This window comes from Lethenteron reissneri, chromosome 17 (genome assembly GCF_015708825.2).
Source record: "Lethenteron reissneri isolate LAM-NWPU_2019-01 chromosome 17, ASM1570882v1, whole genome shotgun sequence".
NCBI classification, from domain to species: domain Eukaryota; kingdom Metazoa; phylum Chordata; class Hyperoartia; order Petromyzontiformes; family Petromyzontidae; genus Lethenteron; species Lethenteron reissneri.
In genome coordinates, this window is record NC_083795.1 from 5,311,864 (window position 1) to 5,325,507 (window position 13,644).

At 44.2% G+C, this 13,644-nt stretch overlaps 1 protein-coding gene across 1 annotated transcript; it reads right to left on the reverse strand.

Moving 5' to 3' along the window:
- Window positions 1-293: 293 nt before the first annotated feature.
- Window positions 294-10,474, reverse strand: TWNK (twinkle mtDNA helicase). Its single transcript, XM_061552949.1, is given in 10 exon segments — window positions 294-2,407; window positions 2,555-2,696; window positions 3,150-3,257; window positions 3,738-3,826; window positions 3,828-3,979; window positions 4,762-5,128; window positions 6,381-6,521; window positions 7,039-7,464; window positions 7,960-8,519; window positions 10,114-10,474. Coding segments are annotated over 9 exon segments (2,229 nt in total). The 5' UTR covers window positions 8,500-8,519; window positions 10,114-10,474; the 3' UTR covers window positions 294-2,143.
- Window positions 10,475-13,644: the final 3,170 nt, after the last annotated feature.

Sequence of the window (13,644 nt, forward strand, 5' to 3'; positions counted from 1 at the left end):
AAAAATTACGTTCTGTACAAATATAAACCAATGGGAACCCAGCTAAATATCCGTAAGACTCGCGTTTTACCTACAGAATATAATCTTGCGGGAATATTTCCACCTTACCGTTGAATTGTATTAAAGGCAACGGTTTAGGCATGACGTCACCCAACCCTGTAACTTCCACGGGGTGACGTCATTCCTGCAACGGCTAGGCGTGATGACGTCACGCTTAACGGGCACAACTGCGCGATGACGTCACAAAGGCCCTACAGCGTTGAGCCGGGTCCTTGCGTGCCGACGTCACCCGGCCCGACTGCAGGCAGTGCTGTAGGGAAATGCAGCAAGTGCATCTACACACCGTGTCAACCCGTATTCTTGTACAGGGAAATTTAGTTTTCAGGTCCATACGGCGTACAGCCGTTTCAATACGGGACAAAGAAAACACGTGTCTTGTGTTTCTCCCTTGTGAAGGTCCTACAGGTTTTTTACACTTTTATCTGGCAACAAAACTGACACCTTTTTTTACAAGGAGTCATATTTGCATTGACCACAATACCTGCGTGGGAGGGGTGGGGTGGGGCTGGTCACCCCGTGGTGCCCTTATAAAACTCAACGTTTCACCTACTCACGCCGGCTTGTGCCCGCCCTCACAGTCGGGCATATTTGCGGAATACACCACGCCGCCGTTGACCCTGGCCATTGACCGAGCAACCCAACGTTCCTACCAGCTCCCTCTGCAGGAATGTGCTATAGTCTTGTACCGTGCTGCTAAACCGACTGTGCAGCACAAGACAACATCATAAGGACACTAGTCATGGAATAAATATTGAATCTTGAATACACAAAAGTATGAAATGGGTGTCCCATTACAAATACCGCAATATTACGAACATTACAAAGCTTCATGAAAATATTTAATGTCAACACAATTAAGTAAAAATCTCATTTTTTGCCATGAAATGATAATTGCAGTACAGCAATTAATCTCCATTGTGATGCACTCATGGCAATGACATGCATTCTAAGGTAACAGTGGGAACAAAACATTGGCTAGCTCGGCGTGTAAACTATATTCATCGCAGAAGAGATGCTTACATTGATCAAGTGGGCTGTCACAGGTTGGAGCTCTGCTGCTGATCGAAGTCATAACTGGATTGCACCCCCCAAACATCCTGAATGTGAATTGTGTATGCACATTGGATCAATTAAACATCTGTATATAAAATATCACGAAGATCACACGAAAGCTACACGCCACACACTTTATAAACCAGCCATCTCAGTCTCATACTATAAGTGCCTCAGTCACAGTGAAATGTTATCGCTATTGAGGCTCGGTAGTAGTTAGAAGAGATATAGAAACCCAACAGCTCTGCTCTCCACTACTTCATATCCAGTGACTTACGAAACTAATGCACTCTTGATGCATAACACTTAAAACCTCTGCACCACTGTAATCCTGACACGAGCTCAATGCTACAAAACATGGTTTATATATAAATATAGCTCAAAACAATTCACTGTTCTCGCTAACATTGATAAATAAAGGGAATTTTTTTTTAAATGGGTCTTACATTACCAGGACAGAATCCAATTACCTTCAAGTCTGCCACATTGGTGCTTGGACATATTTACACATGCATCAGGTGAAAATGTGTCATCTATGTTATTACTGTACTCCTAGCATTTCAATACTCTGTGACCAGATGTATAAAAATCGACATGAAAATCAAAATAACTCAAAATTATCTTGGTTTCTATGTGAAATTAAGTGTCATCATACTTCAGTGCCCATTTCAGTATTACTATACAGTTTTAGTCAATAGTTTTGCAACTACTGACTGCAGGAAACCATAAACAAGTCATCATAACAGCCAAATGCCTATCCTTCAACTCAAAGAGGGGTGGGGCACAGCCATGTGCAGTGGCGAGCACACTGCTATCAACCCAGTGACCTTGTTCGATTTCCAGATACGGCAAACGTAAATGGTGAACAATATCTGAAGCAGTCCTAGATCCCATCGTTCCCCACTACCCTCACCAACCCGTATTGATGAGCAGTGAAATATGGTCAAAGAACCCACATGACTGATACAGCATGGGGGAGGCCAACAAGCAGGGCTGACAGGTGTAATGTATCTATCTTGGACTAAGATATTCACTTGTCATAATCCAGGATGCTGTCTTCATATGTCTGGAGCACCTCTTCCGTGATACTGTCGGCTCCCTGACGTGACTTGCGAGCCACTTTCCCGCGCGTCTTGGTGGCCGAGAATGTCAGGGAGGCCTTGTCAAATTCTAGCGGGATTGAGCCCAGGTCGCCATCAAAGCGATTCTTGGCCAACTGTAGGTACTTCTTGCCATGTGTTGCACTCAGCCGGCGGTCCTGCAGTATCAGCACATTGTCCGCCTCTTGGCTGGCCTGCATGGACAAAATCAATTAAATATTAACCCTGGTTCGATGCATAGCCAAGCAATAATTTCATCTAATTAATAGTTTTATAATGCAGCTTGCTGATGCACACAGAGCTGGTGGTGTGCATTGATCACATAGGACTTTCATCCACACCTTTGCCGTGCCGAAGATGGAGGCTGTCTGCAGCTCCCTGTCGAAATCCTCCTTGCGGGGGTGAATCACCAGGGTCACGTGGCACATGTTCACTGTGGCGAACTTGCGGAATGCCCCCACTACAAAGTCCTGCATAGTGAACCTGGGAGGATGCCGTGCCATCAATTTCACATCCTATGTATTCATCTATAGAATATGTATAAGAGAATACACATTGTGCTGTTTTGACCTGTCATTTTTTAGTGTTTTTTATATGTAGAATATATATCTAAAGCCTAATCTAGACTTCTCCAAAATGATAAAGTGGTTGCCTCAAATAGGTTTTGAAGTTGTCATGATCAACATATTTCATTATAATCAATGCAATAATTTGTTGTACATTCACTTCATAATGTTTTACGTCATTAAACAAGTTGAATATTAAACATCTTACAGCAGAACTCAATTACAACTCTCTAACACCCCTGTTAACCCGCCCCCATGCTGTATATTGTGATGCCAATTATCACTGAAACCACTGGTAATTTAATCCCAATGTGCAATATAATGGATTTAATGTTGTTCTATATTAACACACAAGAGCAGGTGGTCTCACCTGTCCATGCTGGGGTTCTGTAGACCCATCATGAACTGAAGGTTATCTATGACCACGTGGGAGATGTCATACATGTACACGGCATGCTGCATCGTGTCCAGCACAGTCCTGTAATGAGATTAAGAATATTATTTTGTGCACTGTAATTCAAGCAAGCTATATTAGTGGTTTGACAAAGGGTTGTACATCATGATCAGATGATTAACACAGCATATTGGAGCACCTCTGTGCATTAAGAACTCATGAAAATAACTATTTACATGGTACTTTTTAGACCCATTATCCCCCACTAAATTTGCCTGTTTCTTTAATTTTTTTAGATAAATTGCCAATATTCACATAGGAACACACAACATTTTAAGTGGGCAAGCATTCTAAACCTTTGACCCTATAAAAATGGAATTTTCTGATATACATTTTGTATATATATATACATATATTTTGGCAGCTGGACTTCAAAATAGCATTAGTATGAGATTAAACACTTATATACCAAAGCATCTGACTGAGCATTTAAACATAAAGCAGAGATCACTCTCGAAGGTGGCATGCAGCTCACAAGCACCACCTGCACTAACGCTCACTCACTTGATGTTCTGCTGGCCATGGAAGGTCATGAAGAAGAGTGGCAGGTCCTCAAAACGGTCGGCCCATTCGTCGTAGCTGTCGATGTTTGACTTCCAGTCGTTGGCGGGCATACTGTGTGAGCATGACGCGTGCCAGCCTCACATTTCCAATCTCAAAGCTGCCCCACAGCGTACTGACGCCTTGCGAAGCCAGGTCAAGGGCATACTCGCTGATGAACGTCGTCTTGCCGCTACCAGTTGGGCCTACCACACATGAAATAATTGCAGGTTAGGAAAAGTATGGCTGTGCCAGATCATAATCAGCATCACCAGCCATGATCTACCCCACAACTGGATGAAGGCCTGTTGCCATTGCTCAGGGCTTTGCGATGCAACAACCCATCAGCCCTTACAGCTGATTTAATTGCTCCATCTCCTCATATTCCATCCTTTGCCTGCCAACTCCATCATTATTCTCGACCACCAGCTATCATTCCTGCCAGCAACGAGTCCTGCACTAGCCCATTTCCCTTTTCTTTACAGTAATGTCTCTTAACTTGTGCATATTTTCTAATACATATGTTACTCTGTCTCGCAGTGGAATTCCGAGCATGCAGGTGTCCATGCTTCTTTGGGAACTTTTCAGCTTTTGTTCCATTTTCTGTCAATGTTCGTGTTATCGATCCCGATGTCAAGGCAAGTAATATTAACGAGATACATCGATTTATTCTGCTGTGGCTTTTCAATAAAAACCAAAAATCATCACTCAACAGATAACAGCTACTGTCCACAACAATGGGTATGTGTTATGTGAAATTCCAAATGTGCCTTGAGCCTTGTTAGTAAGCTCTCACCTAATGTACTAATATAACTGCAATATTCTTGTGTGGGATATTGAAAGTGAATTCATATTATGCCAGTACATTCAATCATGATGAAATCAGTACAACTCCCAATCCTCACATTACAACACCACCAGCCCCCCGCCGCCTCCGCCCCCCACCCCGCCACCCACCCCTTCTCATCATATTGACTGCAACTCTGACCGGTGAAGATGGTCAGTTCGCCCTTGCGATGTCCCTTTAACAGCTTGTTAAGCGCAGGAAACCGCTGCCACTTGACACCGGCGACCTGCTCGGAATTGGCGAGCTCCCCACGCACGTCTTCCCGTAGCTGCCTGAAGACCGTGATGGCTTTGTGGGCGGCTGGCAGGGAGGAACGCAGAGCCTGCTGCAGGGCGCTGACCGTCCCGCCGCGGGGTGTGGTGCTGCCCGTCAGCGAGAGGGCCTCCAGCGGCCGAGGCCGAGGACCCTCTCCCAGCCGCACCAGAGAGCAGCGGCGCAGGCCCAGCTTCCGTGCGAAGCCCTTGGACGTTTCCCACGCATTCAGGTCGCTGCCCAGCCACAGGATCACCTTGCCAGTAAGGACATTTTGATAATGGCACAGTTTTTTTTATTATCGTGCTGCACGGTAAGAAAAAGTTGAGACTTTTATGTTGATTACGTACGTATGTATGTTGAACTTCTTTCACACCGTATGTAGCCAACCGTGCTAATCGCAGATTAAAAACGCTTGTCAAAAGTTTTGTTATCATGTTCCAAAAAAATCAACCGAAACAATTCAACTGAATACTCACATATTTTTTAAGCAATTATAGCCGATCAAGAGGGAGCACATTAAGTGCATCCAACTTTTTCATCCTTATAAGTACACTTCTTTTACATTGCTAAAGATAACATGTTTTTAAATGTTTTAGAAGTTCCACATTTATATTGTAATAAGATAATCTTGTTCCGACATGTATAAATTGAAGTGTTGCCTGTATCAAACGTAATGCTAAAAAATGCTCTGGATATCTAATTGGCCTGAAAATGTAATGTTTTGCAAATATTTGTACTTATTATTGCGTTACATTAGCCTGGCCCTGGGTTTTTCATTTGTCCACCTAAAGTAAAAACAAATTTTCAGCCAATACATTTTAATTTGGTTAAACTTTAGCAGATTCAAACTGATGTCATAATCAACTGGTGGAGCTATCTGTCGAGGACCTAGTTAAGCCTAATATTCACTGTCAAGTATTGATGTTAATCAAATCAACTACACGGTTGAATTCACGTAAATTTGACGTGTTATGTAAAAGTAAAAATGATTTGTCCTAAGGTGACCAAGTGGCTCAAAGGTCAAACCGCTGAGCTGGCACTGCTGAGATTCTGGGTTAAAAATTGTGTCCTCAAATATAGTCAGGTGATTACGGCCTCAACCCGACCATCAACGAATGCACAAGAAAACATTGAATAAAATTTGGTTCTTTACTTAATTTGGCAAAGTTTCAGCTTTGAATAGTACATTTCGGTTTTGACAGTCACGTGACTAATATTACTCGTTTATGCACAGGGAAAGCGAGTCCCCCGATTGTGTGGACTAGAAGTTACTTGATGGGATCTCAGAGGTAGCTCTGTAATATCTGCTTCCATGGGCCACTCTTTCACATGAAGGGTTGCACTGCTCTGCGAGAGATCTGAATGGATACTTTGTCTCATGACACGACACCTCAAAAGAATTAGATAACATTTGGGGGAAATGACAGCAAAATCCCTACACATGAAAAGGAATGCAAGGTTGGTGATGCAATTGAACAGTGGTTTGGCAAGACATTACTACGCACCTTGCGAAACTGCTCGAGGTAAGGCAACAGTGTGGGTGAAAGGCAGCTCATGCCGCGAGGTAGCGAGAGAGCCTGGCAGCTCGTAGCCTGACTCACAGCCAGGCAGTCCAGCTCATTTGACGTCAGCACCACCTCCGAGTCCTGTGCGCCAAGCCCACCCAGAAGAGAAATACAGACTTGGGAGCTCTTCATTTAGAGATGAACAGAATATCATCAATTTATATGGCCAAATGGTGCAATGGACATTTTTGCCTGATGAGCGAGACTCTAGCTATGATAAATGCAGCTAATTTAGAGACTGGGAAGGGTTTTAGAATTTCTGTCGGATTAATGCATTACCACTCATTACTGAACAGTCTGTTGCGAGTGGATAGGCTAAAATGATTCATGCAATTTTGGTTTAAAAACACCTTTCTGATTTAAATTGTTTCCAAGCTAATTGTAAAATGTAACTTTAAAGCACAGAAACAAATTAATTGCACCTAAAATTAAATTCCAAAAATGTACAAAACTACTTTAAACACTCATCCAAATCACCCTCAAATTAAACCGATACAAAATGTAATGTTATTCTATGGTAAAAAAATATACATTCAGGTCCCACTCTCATACAACCGACACTACACTCAACATGGCTAAAGCACACAAACCCCCACACCTTAGGCATAATGAGGTGCAGGCCAAAGAGGTTGCAGTAGCGTGCACCACGTGGTAGCGTACTCTCCTTGTAAGTCACGCTTTGTCCGTCAAACTCAGCCGTCAGCAGCTTCAGGCCTTTGAGGCTGCTCTGTGGTCCGAGCCACGGAAACACGAGGCTTTTGGTAGGCGGGTGCCACTTGACGGAGAAGCGCTTTAGCGTTGCGTCCGTGAGGCGCTCAATGCCATACAGCCTCTTCGCCGTGAGCTTCTGCTCCTCCTCCAGCTCGTGCAGGAAGATGGATCGTCGCCAGATCCTGTCTATTTCCTCCCGCGTGAAGCGCGCGTCATCCTCCTCGACGCCTTCAGCTGCCGCTCCGAGCCCCAACAGAAGCACGTTCGGCTTCACAAACACGCGGCCTTCCTTCCGCATGGCCTCCAGACAAACCTAGTGGGTTGAGATCGCAAAATTGACGATATTGTAAATAATGTTTACAGGCCATTAGCTCTAAATATGTTGAACTTATTTCGCACCGTGCATAGCCAACCATGCTATTTGGAGGTGCTAATTAAGCACTACCCTGTTTTAATGTCAAAGTGCTAAAGGTGTATATATGGATTAATTATTATATAGTTTTGTATAATTATAATAAAAAACATATACCTAAATCTGATTTAAACTGCATACAAAAATTAATTCACCAATGATAGATAAAGCTCAAGCATAGATGAAGTACATTTAATTACAACAAAATTACGAATCGACAAGAGCTACTTGTGAAATCATGAAAGTAAAAAAAATACAATTAGCATTAAAACATTAACTATTTTAAATGAATATAACAAAATATAATCCTCTACTCGAAAAAAAAAGCACTCCAATGTATTCAACTCCAGAATGTACCATACCATACATTCATGTATCCATCATCCACAGGGTTACCTGTAGGTCTTCCCACGTGCCCTCGGCGAGCGTGTGCTTGCAAAAGAACTGCCCGGTCGTCTTGTTGATGTAGAGGCCAGCGTTCTCCTTCCCACCCGGTGCCCCTGGCAGCCGCTCTACGAAGGGGCTAAGCATCAGCAGGCAGGTGTGGCCGTCATGGAATTCGATGCCACTGGCGCGCAGGTACTGTCTAATCTCCGTTGCGGTTACGGGCGGCTTCCATTCCTCGTCCCCGCCCTTGATGTACTTTTGGAAGCCGGGAATCGTGATGCAGCGAATGCCGGTCACGGCTTGTAGTCCATCGAAGCAACGCGGCTTCGAGAGGAAATGCAGCAGACGTCTACGTGAAGGTGCAGATTGGCATGCAACTGTAGCCGGCACACGACCACCGTGCCCAGGCCCAGTGGTGCCATGCACCGATTTCCCACTCAATGGGGCGCATGGATTAAGGCATACTCTGTTGAGATGAGTGCCACGCCGTGGCTGTAGGGTGACATTTACCCATTTGTAGCACGAACACCTTCCAATTGTTGCGAGCATGGTCTCTCGGTGCAGATGACCTGCAACATACATGGTGTCACTGAACGTTAGAAGTTTATATCCAACGTTGCACACAAGATCTTGCAAAAAAAGAATCTGTATATTGAACTGAAAAATTACTGGATTTTTAGATTCATTACAATCTTTAAGTTGAAGCCAACGGGCAAATTCACTTACACAACATTTTGATACCTAAACACCAAACTGCACTTGCAAAAAGTCCACAAATAAGCCATGGACTGGCATCAACACTGCCTGCTGACTGCATACCTTGTTTTATTTTCCTCGCATTACGTATTGAGTGTGCGCTCATGACGGGGCTTTAATATTATTTCAACTCGTGAAGTGTAATTTAATGCAGTGGCCCCAAGGATAACTTAAAACTGCACGAGCCAGAGATGGCAACATCTACATGTGATGAAATTTACTAATGGCCATGGTGTAACAATGCTCAGCTTTATTTCGTTAAAACTCGTATTTGTCTCCACGTTTAAAAATAGCATATGCATACCTGTCAACCCCTTATCAGTGCCTACATTATTACAGACCAATTCAGACCATATTGGTCACCACGTGCCCTTATAAATCTCAACGTTCATCCTACAAAGTCCCATCACAAGGGAGAAACACGTTTTTTACTCAATTTCCCTGTACATTCCCTGTACAAGAATACGGGTAAACCGAATGGGTTGACAGGTATGCATATGCTTCAGTGTAATATTTGTAAACGGATTGGCGATTGAGTTAGGTTTCAGGCCACCTGGTGGAAAGTGATGATACAGTAGTCGCAATTATCTGTAAGCCCTTAAATGATAAAAACTAATCTAATCTACGCCTCTCTCGATACTGTGACCGCCCATCTATCACCAGCGGCCAATGTTTTGTAATCCGAAGTGGGTGTGGAGAACCTCTAGGTATACTCGGCCTACAATCCTTAAAACGAATCCCAGCTGGTGCTCGGTCATTGATCAGCAATGCGTATACAACCAGGACCTGCCTTCACGAGGCAACCCACACAACAACAAAAATAGATCTGTACATATTGCAGAACCTACAAGCGCCGCTCTATTTTGGTTACGTCTCGATGTTGGTGTCGAACGACACAATCCAATTCCCCGACGCAGCGGCGCCCACAAGACGAGGAGACCAACTCACCCAGAATGTGCCCAAATCTCGTCAGATCTCACAAGCTAAGCAGGGAGTTTGTTCTGAGACGACGCGGCGCTTGCAGTGCGGCCGACCTGTGACTTCAGGCTGCCGCGAAGCTGCAAGGTTGTGGCAGCAGTGTTACAGTAAACGTGTACCGATTTAACACGGAGGCTTTCGCGACCAATATCATCCATAAGAGGTTTTTTTGGGTAAGGGTCGCGTAAATGTGTCGTTAAACCCGCCACCATCCGACACAGCCAATTAATAAGGTTTGTCACGTAAAGAGAGGATGCCCATTCGTTACGAGTAGAGCACCACCGGTGTGTTGGAGAGTAAATCCACAACACTGTGTAGCGACGACACAGTCGGCACAGTGCAGTGCACCTACCGTGTAATGACTACGCTCCCACGTGAATACTCCGCACCAACCGGGGGTTGATGTAGCTCACACAAACCCTCACGAACCTGCACCGCGTAGTGGTGGCGTGGGACGTGCGATGCGGGACGGCGAGGGCACTAATCCAGCAGTGGATTGAACCCGAGGAGATCTTGCCCGTGGGACGAGCGCAAGGCAGGGCTCGCCAACAGCAGCAGCAGCAGCCCTCCGAGTTCGCGTGGCAGGACCACGTAGAGCAAAAACCGCCCGCCGACTCCGCTTCGGCAACCGCCGGTAGTAATTATCAGTGCGAAGGGCGCAATAATCGTGAAAGGTTTCAGCGTTGTTGCAATGAGAATTGTAGATAACGGGAAGGAGAGACGGGGGCCAGAGGGGGGTGGGGGACACGAACCGCTTTGAAATTCGCACGAGGGCCGCGTGGTGGTGGTGGTGGCGGTTGGGGTCGTCACCTTGCGAATCCCGCGCTGTGATTGGCTGCAGCGGCGTCACGTGCGTTACGGAAGCTGCCGAGGCGGGGTTGTTTATTTATTTATTTAGCGCGGCGTCAACAAGCCACGTGAAAGTCGATTTTTTAATCGCGCGGAAGTCAAAACGCCGGTGAATGAACTTGAAGCGAAGCGTCGTGGAGCCGGAGAGTAAAGTGGCCACGCGATTATGGGAAAGACGCACACAGTTTTGTTCAGTGAATAAAATGCGTAAATAAGTAATGTAACATGATCCATAATAGAGGTTTTTTTTTAGATCGCGTAAATAAATGATGTGTTGTTAAAACCGCCACCACCCCACACACACACAATTCGTAAGGTTTACAATATCAGATTGTAAATGTTCTGGATTTGCTCTCCAACACACCGGTGTGCTGTACTAGTGACGAATTGGCATGTTCTCTTTACGTGACAAACCTTACTGATTGGCTGTGTCGGGTGGTGGCGGGTTTAACGACACATTTATATTATTTGGTTATTTCGGTAAAGTCACTTGACTTTACCGAAAGAACCAAAGAGTATGGATCCCTGCAGTCACGAAAACTTCAAATCTAGTCAAATTTATATTACCGCAATCTAACCACATTTTTTATTATGGATTGCTAAAGTCTGCGTGTTAAAATGAAAATTATGTTTGCAAGTTGTAAGAATACGGACGCTTACAAAGCTGTCAAACTAATGGAAAATACAAATTGTGTTACGACGAATTGTGACAGCAAGTGACTTAATTTCGATTTAAAGCTTTCGTGACTGCAGGGATTCATATTCTTGGTTCTTTCGGTAAAGTCACGTAGAAGGGAAATAATAAAGTAATAAAAGTAAAAATAAAACAATAACATTATTATTGTATTATTTCCCTTCGACGTTACTTTACCGAAAGAACCAAGAATACAGTATACAGTAGCAAGTGGCTCGTTATGGCATTGGCATGAATGTTCTCCAAATGTGTGTTGTTTGTACAGTTCTACAATATTCGACCAGCAGAGGGAACCCACTCCTTATGAGTCGATATGGACGCGTATGATGCTTTACGAATATGTATGTTTTAACTATTGTTTTAGATTGAATACTAAATAATTGCTTACCAAGAGTGTGTTAACTGAGCGAGAAAGTCCCAGTACATAACTGTATTATTTACAGTAGAGACATATTTTGGGCATTACGGTATGATCACTTATTTCAATGTTTACTTTTATACTTAGAGAATTCGAAAATACAGTTGTGCAATTTATTATTTTTCGTTTAAACGAAATAAAAAAAACGAATCAAAGCCGGCTGTGTTACGTCTGGCAGTTTTGCCAAAACAAACATACGTCTGTAATTTCGTCTGGAAATCCATGCTTGTTATTCGTCTTCATAAAAAAACCTTTTGTTTTCATCAATAAACTGCACACGTGTTTTTAGTTAAGGCATACCTCTGTTTAAAGATATTTGGGTGCACGTTAGCTGCCACATTTAACTGAAATTGTGGCTACTGCTTCTGTAATGGTGAGCACACTGGACTCTCCACCGGTTAAATCTCCTGGGTGACCTTTAGTCTAAAGGTGACCACCTCACAGTATACATGGGTGACACCAGAGCCTGTCAATGAGCAGGTCTCGTGAGGTGAAGTTAAGTGTGGGTACTCCGACGTCTTCCATGATAGTCTGACCCAGCGTGGAAGAGTAGGCCAAACATCTTGTAGGGCTCCCAGTGGGGTGAACAAGACATTTGTTGGTCTGCACCGTTACCACCAGTACGGTACTGTTTTTTTTTTATCAAACTCCGATTAACAAAACACGCACGCACATTTAGACTATCACGGGTCCAGCTAAGTCTTGTACTTAATGTGTGAAGACGCTGTTCTTTAGTTTTGTTGGCTGTTGTGAAAGGGTGGTTCAGTCCTCGAATTTCGGGTTTATTTTGAATTAGTTTTCATTTTCAGATGGACTCAGCTGCCACGCAGTGTTTACAAAACAAGCGCGTGCGTGTCGTTCAGGGTTTACAAATCTCACCGAAAATGTTCGCTGGTCGACTGCTGGATAGAGTAAGCACGTGGCGAATAGCTCGAACCGTAGCAAAGATGTATACTGAATGTGGTGTTCCGGATGCGGAAATAATTGTGGTCGGCAACCCTCCTGAACAACTTAAACCCCGCACGTGTTACCCAACGCCGTGAGCTGCACTCTTGCAAAATCCGTGTATTTTCTTGTGGTGCAAATTGCACTCCACCCTTGATACGTATAAAGCAAATAATGTTAATTCCTTCCTTCCACAACTATGACAAACAAGCTATTGCGTTGGAGGTGGAACATAAACGCGCCTTTAATTTCTCAACCAACTCGTTTAATAAGCACTGCCTTACAACGAACATTGTACAGTCGGAGTAACCGGCCGACGTTTTGGGGAATGGTCCTTTTTACAGATTATTGAATCCGTACAGCAGATGACGATCACCATTTGTAACTTTTTTAATAACTGAAAGGTCACTGAAGTTGTGATCTTTTAAAGCGCAGTGATTCGCGCACTACATTATTAACCCGGCTAGCCTGAGTTTGATTCTCGATCTGAACCGATTCTGCCTCCAAAGCCCTTTTCATGAATCCGAACTGACCAGCGTGGTGAAGTATGGTCAAACAAATCCCACAACTGACACGCCTTGGGGAAGCCTTCATCAAACGGTGGATTTTATAAATCGATGCACACACACACACACGACACAGGGCGAGGAGTTGAATTTTCTAATTTTAGGGATTCTATTCAATCCAATACATTCAATCCAATACATTCCAGCACGCCAATTGATCTCGTCCATCAGGCATTATCTCTTCGAGCTAAGTATCATCCCCAAGCCCATCTCTATTCATATATTGCAACACCTTTAAATGTAAAACGTGGATTCTAACACGCAATGCGATGCATGCGTCCAAGAGGTTTACAATTGCCACCTGTGTTACGAATCGTGCATCAGTTAGTTCCTTACAACCCTTCGAATTCTGCATAATTGCGCATAGGCTGCCCTCTGTGTGGTCAGTGTAGGGGGCAACGTGGAGGGTGTGGTGGTTGGGTGAGTGGTTGGCTGGTTGGTCGAGCGAATGGATGGGTAAGTGTAGTGGTTGGCTGGCTGGCTGGTGG